We start from the raw sequence: 12884 nt of genomic DNA on the forward strand, positions 1-12884 counted from the left end.
ATATTTTTTGTGCATAAAATGCACTGCTTGCATTGTTTTATGAGAGAATTCTTTCAAAATTATCTTGAAGTCCATTGAAATCTATTTTTTTTTAATATTAAAACAAGGAATCTCAGGAGTCAATATTTGGTCTAATATTTTAAAAAATATGGTGGTATTGCAAAGCAAAGTACCTCTTTCAAACACCAGCTGATCGACTTGTATCCGATAGAATGTTACCAGTCTTACACATTTATTATCTTGAAGACCCCTTGTGTTATCAGTTAAAACTCTTTGATGATATGATAGAAATATTGACTGTAAACCGTGTAAACCTTCACGAGACTGATTCGGTAGCTCTAGTATTTGTTTTTCTTACGTATGTATGGAGGTGTAAATGTATACAAACAAATTATAACGATTAGTCGTATACAATTAACTTTTATATAATGAGAAACTGTTTTTTTTTTTCAATTTTTTTCAAAATTTCAAATGTCACCCAAGATGCTGCAGTATATTTTTTTCTTTTTGATAACGTTGAAGGAAATAAGTATAAATCACTTTGCATTTTATTTTTTTAATTATTATTGTTTTTTTTAATTTTCTTGTTTAGTTAGTGATGTCATATTATTATATTCAATCTACGTAAATATAGTTAGCTTTAGAGTCATCAAATAGGTTGGTAATTGGTATATTTGAAACACAGTGTTTTTTTATCAGCTACCAAATTAGCATTTTTTTTTTCATAAGTACATACAAACTTATGTAGGTAAAGTCGTATGAGTAGCAATACTTTCTGTCATGTCATCAAATGCAAGATGTTTACTACAGGTTCTTCGTTTATTACTAAGTTGGCTCTAAGCGGCTTAAATATTACTTAATTCGGTATGATTTGGTTATGTTTCTTAGATTTATTTTGTTACTTGGTTTAGTGGATGAAATTATTGCGCTTTAGGGTGGCTACCTACTATTATATCACAACAGTCCTTTCAATACGCGATACAAGCCTTTCGACTTGGAAAACAGGATTCATAACTCATTTCACTACCTTTTTATTTATTATTAATTATTTGAACACATTTTTTTTTTTAATTTTTTGATATTCATTACATTTATCATTAAGAAGAAATTATTTTGTCACAAACAAAACCGATATACATAATAACTGTAAATATGAATTATAGGTATAGGTTCAAGTTATATTTTAAATAACAATAAGTTATAATAGGTAGCCGACCTAACTCGCTACCACTTTATAAAAGTGAGCCGAAATTCAGCGCATAAAAAGAATGTTTTGATATAATCACGAAGTCAAATGATTTGATCGCCAGTAAACGAAGTGTACTATGTGAAAGCTGCTAGTTGCTAGCAGTAAAATTTGTAGTTTGTGATAGATACAATAAAATTGAGAGCGTAAATATTGATGCATGGTGGTAATTTTGTACAAGCTTTTTAAACATTCGATGTTCTTGTGAACTGGAAAGGGGAAAGTGGTGGTGCCTGCAGAAGGTCGTGGGTAAGACGCAATACAAACTGCATAATAATACAATTATAATATGAGATTGTAGGAAATTGTATTTGAGCCATTTCTATTTGTACTATTTTTAATGTTAACTAAGCGCTTGTGTTGTGTTAGTCTTAGAGTAATTTTAAAATTCATCCCCCCTAAAGAGACTTGCTGTGACAGAATTTTGCAACAATATTTTCATTCATGAAAGTATACAATGAACTATGATCAAAAAAAAATTAATGTAAGAAACCTACAGTTACTTAGTTACAATAATTATTGAACGATAAATACATTTCTAAATATTTTCAAAATTAATAAGACAAGTTCTGTCACGGTATTTCTGGACCCATATTTTGAAATTCTTTTTAGTAAAAAATGTTTCATACACTACTTTTCAAATACTAGGTACCTATATGTCAATATACCACTTAAATAAACATGATTGTAAAATATCCAGATAATATATAAGTACATATGTTATTGTTAACCTCTGAACATAATCCAAGGGGGCGATGAATGATAGCGTATTGTGTAACTAGTAGTAGTATTTTTATATAAACCTCGTTGAAAAACAGGTCGGGTTCGACCTGTCCTCTGCGCGAGGACCAACGTGTTTAGAAGCCATTGACACACCCCTTTCATATATAAAACTATGTTTAACATTAAGGTTGAAATCCATAGACCGTACATTGACTTTGCTTAGACTTAAGTTTCAGTTGAAACGAGGCAGATTTATACCAGGCGGTATAACGCTGTGTCGTTTTAACAGTGTCTTAAGTCTGAGCCTTTAAAGTGCGGTCTATAGATCTCAGCTTTAGCCTCGCGTAACCGATTTGGTATCAGCCGTCTGATTGATGAATGATGATATACAAAGTGTTAGATAATGCCCGTAACATCCTGACAAGCTGACGTGAGGACCAAAAACATAACGAACCTTGTAGAGTGAAACCCGAGGGCTTTAAAGAATTGGCTTAAAACTCCTATGTAACACCCCTGCAAACAGCTGATGGCGGAAATCGTAAAAAAAACTTCCGTGAGCTCGAGGAACCGTTTGAATGTTTGTCAATTAGCAGAGATAACGAAAGAATCTATGGCATTAACTATTTGGTACTATATTTATCATGTTTATTTATCAAACACGTTGTATATTGTACAATAACACCTACCAGAAATAAAACGTTTGCAACGCTGTCAAACAAACCTTTCTTTACATCGTCATTGTTCTGATTGCCCGATAAAATCGGTCCGTGCGCGTAGGCTCACAAGAATGATTTCGAAATTGATTATTATCTATAACGTATGCATATTGGCGCAAAAAGTATAATTAACTTAGGGTATTGTGTCAGAAAAGACTTCTCACGTTGGTGTAAGTTGTGTTCAAAGTTTAAGTAACCGCATCTACCTCACTTGTAATACATTAAAGACTGATTGGAATTAATGCGATGGTGGTCTAATCACCGCTTTAGAAGTCTGTTGTCTACTAGAATAAGCAGTATCCTTGTGAACTGATTTTTTGTCTTCTTTACTTAAAGTAGCGTCCAAATATCCTGGAGGATTTTTTTTTTCGCTTAAATATAAGACACTTGACCGTTACTGTTGCAAGAAAGTCGACAACAGTCTTTTTTCGTTTTATATCTACATATATCTTATGTTACACTGCTGTAATATTGTTAAAAGAAGACTGATATTTTATAAATGTTCCTATATTTTAGTTTAGAATAATTTACTGCCTACCATATTTTCATTTACGTTATTCCTTTCGGTAATAATTATTATTACTTTGATTCTTATAATCTTATCAACTGTGCATGACGCTATATAATGTCATGAATTTTTTGAAATTTTTAATGGAATTTTGTATGGAAAATTAATCAAGTGATTGATAGAAAAATGGACTTTTATTTTACCTGTCATCCACTTCCTTTTGAAATAAATGATCACAGCAGTTAGGGAGGTAGGGTAGTTCGCGCAGCGAAATCATTTGCTTTCGCACTCATGAGTATAAAAATTTTGTTAAAGATGTTTAGATATGTATTGTTTGTAATTCAGTATTTTTGTATGATTTTCATAAAAAATAATGCCCCGATTATTAACAAAAAAAATATAGGTACTTACCGACTTAATTTAACTTGAATAGGCAAAATTATCTGTTAAATATGCAATTTGCAATCGATAAGTAATAGAAAAATTCAATAGATTTATATATGTAGATACACAGTAAACCTATCCTATATTCAGTCATAAGTATGAGTTTAGAAGAGAAAATAACGCGACGGTTGACCGTTGACATCAAGTTGGCATACAACTTGTCATTATTAACTTGTTGTTAGCTGTCCGATTTTAATGCAATAAAATAAATAGATTTAAAATAAGAGAACAATGTTATTCATATAATCTCGGTAGGCACCTAATCCAGTCATTAGCAAAGAGAGTAAAAAAAACATTGAAAATGGGTCACCACGTGAGCGCACTTGTCTCGAGTTTGGGAAGATTTTTCGAATATCCTGTAAAAAGGAAACCCATCTGTTTCTATAGGCAGGAAGATTTCACGGCCACAGGTATGCAGTGAGAGTTGCTTTTTTGAGTCGAAAAACTTAGTGTGGTTTTACAGTGACGCTTTCGCCAGCGCGGTTGGTAAGCATCGCGGGCCACGAGCTTTGCGTCTCTTGGATCGTTACATAGTCGCGCGGATGGCGCGCGCTGACGGCAATTCGGCCACCGCGCTTACCACCCGCGCGGACGGTAAGCGTCACTGTAAAACCAGCCTTATAGTGTGCAAATCTCGTCACGGAAGTTGGTAGAGCATAATAGCTGTTACATTGAGATAATACCTATATTATATATAGCTTAAGCTATATAGCTTAAGTAGGTACCTATACCTACTTAAGCTATCAGCTGAGGCCTGTAGGGCTAAATCTGAGGCTGAGATTTATAGAGCGAACTTTGACTTAGCTTAGACTTAAGACACTGTTAAAACGAGACAGCGTTATATCACTAACATAAATCTGTCTCGTTTTAACTGAAACTTAAGTCTGAGCAAAGTCAAAGCACGTTCTATAGATTTCAGCATGAGACTTTTTCAACTGTTGTGAGGTAAAGGGGTAGCACATACATACCTGGATATCTGCTGTAACCTTTTTAGCAAGTGTGCACATTGATTATTACGACTTGTCGCTGACCGCTGACCCAACATACTCGTAGTATGATGCCCGCGCGGGTCAAATAATTTTGGGTATTTTAGAAATCCTATGGGAACTCTTTGATTTCCCGGGATAAAGGTAGCAGTCTGGAATGCAAGCTATCTTTGTACCGAATATATAATGCCCGAGCCTTCATCATCAGCGTGAATGTAGTTTTTATAAAAATCATTACTTGATTATATAGGCTCCGTACTTGATTATATAGGAGAACCTCAGAGGAAAGTTTCGGATGTCCAAAAGGTAGCCATGACTGACTACGATAAGTTAGTCGACCAGTTCTACAAGAGGCTAGCAGAACAGCGCCAGTATAACCAAGTATGTAAATGGTTAACTAACTACTGCATTTTCAATCTGTAGAACCCGTGGGTAGATGCTTATTTTCTATTGATCCTTTGCTCTCAGCTGAGATCTATAGAGCGCACTTTGATTTTGCTAAAACGAGACAGCGTTATACCGCTGGCATTTTGTCCCGTTTTAACTGAAACTTAAGTCTAAGTACGCTCTATAGATTTCAACCTAAGAGTCAAGTGATCTCTATTAAGTGATGCTATTTAATATCAAAGTTCCTACCTAGTAGTTAACGCAGAGATAGGAGAGTTATTGAGTAAGTACTGGAATGGCGATCTCTCATGAACGTTCACTGGGTGGACACTGGACAGACGACATCAGGCGAGTCGCAGGACGCCGCTGGATTCAGGCGGCGCATTACCGTGGCGTGGATCTATGCCCAGCAGTGGACGTCTATCGATTCATGACGATGATCGAGTAAGTGTAGTAAAAAACGTAAGTATTTGGTATACTTAACCTGAAATAGAATACTTACCTAGGTTTCACTTCAGCTACCTATACGTGTGACCAGCTCAAGCATCGATACCTTGTTCAAGGGCTTACACAACTTCAACATTAAATATTTTGTGAGTGAAATTAGCGGGAGATGCAAACCGTGCCTGTTAGCACTTCATAGGCTACCTAATATCTATAACAAATACCAAAACACCAGGAGATGAAGGAGCAGGATCGTCGGTGGAGCATTCAGAAAGTGGTGCGTCGCTTCCCCGGCTGGAACGAGGTCACCATCGCCAACCTGCACAGCCTGTTCCTGCTCTTCGACAACCAGTCCAATGGGATGCTTGGATTTGATGATTTGTTAGTAGTCTCATTTTTAAACCCCGACCCAAAAAGAGGGGTGTTATAAGTTTGACGTGTGTATCTGTCTGTGGCATCGTAGCTCCTAAACTAATGCACCGATTTTAATTTAGTTTTTTCTGTTTGAAAGGTGGCTTGATCGAGAGTGTTCTTAGCTATAATTCAAGAAAATCGGTTCAGCCGTTTGAAAGTTATCAGCTCTTTTCTAGTTACTGTAACCTTCACTTGTCGAGGGTGTTATAAATTTTTAATTAACACTTGTTAACGGAAGGAAGTTAATGTAGCTACCTACATCTTAGTTTAGGGCTTATAGGGTTTTCATTTTAAAAGAGTTATACGTAGCCTAAATGAGGTAGGAATATTAGATTCCGCTGGTTAAGTGATGTTGAGTGTTGCCACAATTAGGTAGGTATCTAAGTATGTGGTTATGTGACGACTCTGAAAATACCTTACTTATCTGCGCATTCAGGTACTAAGATGAGTCGCAAGAAACTGATATTTTACTGAAAATGCTAAAATAAGATTCAAAATTCTGTTGCATTGGTTGCGCTGAAGAAATTAAGCCATTAGAATTTTCAGTAGGCACCTATTGGAAAGTGCGTTGCTTGCTCTCTTGTTGGTAGTTTCTTAGTAAATATGTTTCTAATCAACTTTGAAATAGTCACCTTGTTTCTTAGTTGTGCCGTTTTAGAGAGCTTGGGAGACGAAACTTCTATGGAGTTTAGAAAAGAAAGGTTCAACTTGGCTGACACTGATAACGACGGTTGGGTCACTTACGATGAATTTTTATCGGTAATTTTGCATTTTCATTTTCATCCAATAAGACGAATGTAGTAACTTGCACCCATGCACCTATATTTTTCCACACAAATACTTGTACATTTTTTATTCACTATAGACACACGCTTGGCCATGATCACACCTGACGGGAAGTGATGATGTGGCCTGAGATGGGACGCGTTTGCCTAGAAGGTGCCTATGGTCACGTGACTCGAGCAATATGATATCGTTGAGGACTCGGGCCTAACTCTATCTCTTATGAGAGAGACAAGAGTTTACGCGATAGAAAGAGAGGCGTTTATTAAGTTTTAGGCCGCAGCGCGTCGCGCGTCGTGAGTTCGTAACAATTACCGCCGGCTCACTACTGAGTACGGGTCTCCTCTCATAATGAGAAGGGTTTGGCCATAGACCAAAGTCCATCACGCTGGCCAGGATCATCGTCGTCAGACGCGGATTGGCAGACTTCACACACCTTTGAGAACTCTCAGGTATGCAAATTTCCTCACGATGTTTTTCTTCAGAGTTATAAGCAAGTGATATTAATTAATTGCTTAAAATGAGCACGAGTTTGTGTCTTAAAGCAATAAGCTCTACTTATAAGTATTTCATTGGTGTACATGCGGTTTTTTTTCGGCGGGTTGCGCTTTGCGAATTTCGCCAATGCGACCTAGGTTATTACTGGTAAGTAAGTAGGTAGTTCGAGGTAAATAGTCTTCACTTTCTACATGACGTTTTCAGCTAGTATACAACTTCAGTCCACAAGCGGAGGGCGGCGAGCTGGGCGGCCTGGCGCAGCTCTGCAACGAGGTCGCCGACAACATACAGTTCGTCAGCAACTTGACTGTGGGCGAGCAGCTCGAGTATGGGTTGTTTTGAATAAAACACGTTATCAAGTTTAACCAACTTTTATTTTATTTATCTACTTCTAACTTATCACTATCATAGATATCTTTTTAATAATAATAATAATTTATTTATTTAAGAACAAATTTTTACAAATTTTACAAAACAGGTGTATTCATAAACTTTATCAGTTTTTCCGCACACCTGTCGTCGACAATGTGTAGTGCACGTAACAATAATTTAATCTAGTATAACAATTTCTACTAGTACTTACAACTAGACTTATAAACTAACAACATTAGGCTAAATATGGGTTATCAATAAGAATTCTAAATATATGTAGGTAGATAAAAAAAAAAAAGTTGGTAGGTAGGATGGTGCGAATAGCGTAAGACGTGGTAAAACCAGTCGACGCTCACTCACACTACTTCATGTAATATGATATCTTACTAACACTACTTCGTGTGTGATTTATAACTTTGGTACAGGATGATTTTGTTTTGTGTAAGTGCAATGTTTAGTTCAAGTAATGTAACTATCAAATATGATGCTAAATATATGATTGATATTATTATATGTTAGTAGTAAGTTAAGTTGTTAGTATTATTATAAGTATTATAGGTAAGTTTAGTTGTTAGTATTATTAGTGAATTAAGATATTACTATTATTAGTAAGTGTAGGTTGTAGTAACAAGTGGATACTTATTTATCAATTCAATATTTCGATATTACTGGCACGTTATTTACAAAATTAAATAGGTACAATAATTAGACTGTAGAATATACAGTTTAATTATTATACTTCGATATTATAATTTGTTGATAGTATTCCTTTAATTTAACTTTTATATTTTTTTGATTTATTACGTCGGTTAATGACTTAGGGAGCTGATTAATTAAGTAAGGTATGACGTAATTCAATCTTCTTTTTCCATATAAGTTGTTATATTTAGGTAATAAGAGTTTAGGGTTGTCAATTCTTCGGGCTGAATATGGGGTCTGCACTTTTCTTAAGTTTTCATTAAAATATTGCTCAAGTAATAATGTCAGTTCTGTTTTTTCATGTACTGGTATTATTTTGCAGAAAGCAAATAGTTTACGATAATCATCTTTATGAGCTAATTTGATTTTATTTGGAACTATTTGCTTTAGGATCCGTATTTGAAGTGCGAATATTTTATCAAGGTGAGTTTTGTATGTTCTTCCGTAGCTTGACAAACCATATGATATAACCGATTCAGCCAAAGAAATGTACAGTAATAAGAGAGTTTTGTATGGTATTCTAGATTTTATTAGCGAAAATTTTGCTAATATCCCTCTAAGCCTGTCACACACATGGTTAACGTGGTCTGTCCAGTTAAGTCGACTGTCGATGACAAGCCCAAGATAGGTGTGCTTGTCAACTACGTCGATTGTATCACAGGTACAAGGTGTCAGATTCTTAGCGGTATTCACATGAAGGCAATGGTGATTATGCGCTATTAGTTTAGGCTTGTACGAGCTTCTATTGTGGCTGGTGCTAATGTATATCAGTTTAGTTTTGCTGGCATTGAGCACCAGCCCTGCGTCGTGAGACCATTTTGCCAGCGAGTCGAAATCATCTTGAAGTTGCGTGAGCGCCTCTTCTATATTGTCGGCCGCGGCAACTAAACAAGTGTCATCTGCAAATTGGTAGATCTTACACTTCTTTATGGTGTTGGACAGACTATTTACGTAAGTAAGGTAGTGCAAAGGTCCTAGTACGGATCCCTGTGCCGTTCCTTCCGTTACCTGAACTGGAAGACTATCATCGTCACCAACTCTAACCCTGTAAGATCTTTCTTGCAGGTAGTTTTCACACCATGTGAGTAGCTTACCTCTAATTCCGCTGTCCTCTAAGGTTTGCAACATTTTATTATGTCTTAGTGTGTCAAAAGCCTTGCTGTAGTCAATGAATACGGCCAAAATATGCTTTTTACTGTCGATATGTTTGTATACACTATCTGTGAATGCTGAAAGCAATTGAGTAGTGTTCTTACGTGGTTGGAATCCATATTGATTGTTTGTTAGTATGTCATTGCTATCATAAAAATTGTGTATTTGATTACTAATGTATTTTTCGACGATTTTGTCAACCGTAGGTAATATCGTTATCGGTCTATAATTATCACAATCGAGCCTACTGCCTTTTTTATGTATTGGTCTTACAATGCCAGTTTTTAGTTCAGTAGGATACTTACCTGTAATTACGCTTGCATTTATCAGGTTCGATAGGGTTGCTTTAATTTTTCCACATAGCATTTTTATGTCAATAGCTCTTATTCGATCTACTCCTGGTGCTTTATTACTGTTTAGAGATTTGATTATTTTTTCTACTGATTTGGGATCTGCAGGCTTAAAGCGCATGGTGACATTTGCTGAAGAGCTATATGTTGAATTGTCGAGCAATGGTTCGGAGCATTTAGGAATTATCCGTTTGACACTATTGTTAAACGTATCCGCAAAATTGTTTGCAATATCTTTGCAATGACCACCAAAAGTACTTTGCAGTATTTCGTCTATTGAAGACTTCATTTTGCCAGTTAGCCTATTCAATATATTCCATAGATTTTTAGGGTTATTTTTGTTTGCGATAATGTCCGACTTTGTGGTTTTATTTTTAGTTTTTTGAATTAACATATTGGCGTAGTTTCGGGCTTTATTGTATTTTTGTTTTGCGATTAGATCATTCGTGTTTTTTATCCATTTTAAGAACAGATCATCCCTATACTCACATGCTTGTATAATTTTTTTATTGATCCATATGTTTTGACTTCGTACGTTGTTAGGTTTTATTTTTATTTTATATTCAGATTTTTTGTAGCATTCCGTAAGTCTAGTCTTTAGGTAATTATATATAGATATTGGACACGTCATGTTATTTGTAGGCCCCCAATCTATCTGTTCTAATGATGAGAATAACTTTTGGTTGTTAAGACAAGTTCTGTATTTCGGAACATCCTGTGTTCGAGCGCCGAGGCAAGCGAGTATCACCGCCCGGTGGTCAGCCAGTGTCGTACCGATCGCCGCCGTATACAGGTCTTGTGTGCGGGATCGAGCATAAATGTGATCTATACACGATTTGCTTATTTTGCCATTACATAATTCAATCCTAGTATGTGCAGTGATCCCGCACATAAGGCCTAGGCTGTGCAGCATGTTACTGTATTTATGTTTTATAGGGTTGTCTAGTCTCAGATTTATGTTAATATCTCCTAGAAAGTAAAAATCTGTGGTTTTTGCGAATTTATCAATAGTGGTAAAGAGTTCGTCGATAAATAGGTTTCTACTTGTATTAGGAGGACGGTAAATAGCACAGATGTTCGCAGTGTAGTTAGAAGGGGTGGTTATTGTAAATAATATATTTTCGAAGTAGGTTGTTCTAATATTTTTTATGCTACATTTGTTTTTATTACGTACATAAACGATAATGCCACCGCCCCTTCTTGACTTTCTTAGAGCTGTGAACATTTGATAGCCATTTATATGATAAAGGCAACTTATTTTATCAGATATATTAGCTTCGGTGAGGATAACTACGTCAATACATTTATTCGAAGTAAGTATACACTGTTCTAGCGTGGCGAAGTTTTTTATAAGAGATCTAATGTTGAAATGTACACACAATAAGTTTATATTAATATTAGAGATATTATTTAAAAAGTCATTAATATTTATACAGTCCGATAATTCGTAAATTTCGTCTAGTGAACTGTCCATATTAAAACGCAGGTATATAACGCAGGTATCAAATAATGCCTTACGTTTTGTTCTTTAGTAGGGCGTTTACATCCGCCATGGTTCGTAAAATATAGGTTTTTGAACCGTCGTCTTTGCGTGCCTTTACGAATCCTTTTTTAAACCATACGTACTTGAATTTCTGGTTAATCTTTAGTTCTTGCTTAGCCTTCCACAGTAAGGTCTTGTTGGTTTTCGTCATTGCTTCACTGATGTAAACTATATCCTTATTATTTTTCTCGGAGGGGCAAAGGTCCACTACCATAGTTTTGATGCTTTTAGCAGCCGTAATCCATTGTTCTTGAGTACTTTCGTCTTGTAATTCCACTCTAATGTTCGGCGGTTGTTCTTTCTTCCCTTGGAGTCTTCGTGAGCTTTTTATACCTCCAATGGGTAGTTGGAGTTTCAGGGCCACCTTTTCCAATATTTTACTGTCCGCTTCTGTGCTCTGGTATGGTACATTTGCAATTTCCACTGAATTTATAAGCTTTTCTTGCTCGATTTCTTGTAATCGTTGCTCGAGGGCTCCGATACGAGTTTCTAGGTTATTATTTTTATTCGTTAGCTCCACATTCTTCCTTTCGAGTGCTTTAATAGTTTGTTTGAATGCGTCCATACACTCCACGACTTCGTCTAGCTTTCCACTATGAAACTGCAATGCCTCATTAAGTTCACGCATCTCACTTTTAATCGCCTTTTCAATTTCCTTGGAAATGTTGCTCAACAGCTTCTTTGCGTCGATTTGAACAGGTGTGTTGTCGTCTTCGTCGTCTTCTTCCGGAATAATGATTGATGAATTGCGTCTTGGTGATTCCCGCTGGCATTCAAGGCAAGTCCACTCTAAGCTGGTGGCCGCTTTGAGGGCGGCGATTTGCTTACCAGTCAGACCACTGCATCTGGTGTTAAGATGCACAACTCTGTCACACTTACTGCATTCTAATCCCGGTAGTGATTTTGTAACCGTTCTTTTACACACATCACACTTAGACTGCATTGTAGTTAGGTACTAAGTAGGTACTATGAGAAATATGTATGTGATCGCTTAACGAGCGTGCGTGCGTTACGTGCGACCGTTAGTCGACGACTGTGATCTGGATTAAATTGGAGTGATCTGGATTAAAGAACGTAGTTATCTTAGGATGTAACGTAGGATGATACTGCCATTGGCGCAATTAAAGTGCCATAAGCCTCCTTTGTCGTATTAGTTTACAAATAAACCAAATTAAATTTGAATTTCGCGGGCAGTCTTAGGTCATTGTTACAAAAATAATGTCGATTTATTAACCCCCGACCCAAAAAGAGGGGTGTTATAATTTTGACGTGTGTATCTGTCTGTGGCATTGTAGCTCCTAAACTAATGAACCGATTTTAATTTAGTTTTTTTTTGTTTGAAAGGTGGCTTGATCGAGAGTGTTCTTAGCTATGATTCAAGAAAATCGGTTCAGCCGTTTGAAAGTTATCAGCTCTTTTCTAGTTACTGCCACCTTCACTTGTCGGGAGTGTTATAAACTTTTAGAGCCCAAAGAAACCATCAGAGTTGAAATATGAGGACGCAATCGAGTTATTACGTCGGCATTTACAACCGGCTCCTTCAGTTTTGGCAGAGAGATTTAGATTTAGACAGAGAAGACAGGCGGCGGACGAGAATATAGCCAGCTATGTCGCCGAGT

At 36.3% G+C, this 12884-nt stretch overlaps 3 protein-coding genes across 4 annotated transcripts; 1 reads left to right on the forward strand and 2 right to left on the reverse strand.

Annotated features, from left to right (window-relative positions):
- Nucleotides 1–180: 180 nt before the first annotated feature.
- On the reverse strand, nt 181–10748 carry LOC123875895. Its single transcript, XM_045921971.1, has 3 exons — nt 9850–10748; nt 2305–2445; nt 181–2153 (listed from the first exon to the last, which is right to left on the reverse strand). The coding sequence occupies exons 1-2, from the start codon at nt 10633–10635 to the stop codon at nt 2329–2331; spliced, it is 903 nt and encodes a 300-aa protein (XP_045777927.1). The 5' UTR covers nt 10636–10748; the 3' UTR covers nt 181–2153; nt 2305–2328.
- LOC123875896 (calmodulin-4-like) lies at nt 3809–7511 on the forward strand. Of its 2 annotated transcripts, none has more exons than XM_045921972.1 (5): nt 3809–4047; nt 4895–5004; nt 5690–5835; nt 6513–6627; nt 7354–7511. In XM_045921972.1, exons 1-5 carry the CDS (start codon nt 3939–3941, stop codon nt 7489–7491), a joined length of 618 nt encoding a protein of 205 aa, XP_045777928.1. In that variant the 5' UTR covers nt 3809–3938; the 3' UTR covers nt 7492–7511. The 2 variants fall into 2 exon arrangements, with proteins under 2 accessions (XP_045777928.1, XP_045777929.1); XM_045921973.1 differs by having other exon boundaries at nt 5693–5835.
- Nucleotides 10749–10818: 70 nt separating the features above from the next.
- LOC123875894 lies at nt 10819–12290 on the reverse strand. The gene has a single exon (XM_045921970.1). It carries the CDS (start codon nt 12206–12208, stop codon nt 11237–11239), a length of 972 nt encoding a protein of 323 aa, XP_045777926.1. The 5' UTR covers nt 12209–12290; the 3' UTR covers nt 10819–11236.
- Between the last annotated feature and the right edge of the window lie 594 nt (nt 12291–12884).

Source organism: Maniola jurtina, chromosome 20 (assembly GCF_905333055.1).
Source record: "Maniola jurtina chromosome 20, ilManJurt1.1, whole genome shotgun sequence".
Taxonomy (NCBI): Eukaryota; Metazoa; Arthropoda; class Insecta; order Lepidoptera; family Nymphalidae; genus Maniola; species Maniola jurtina.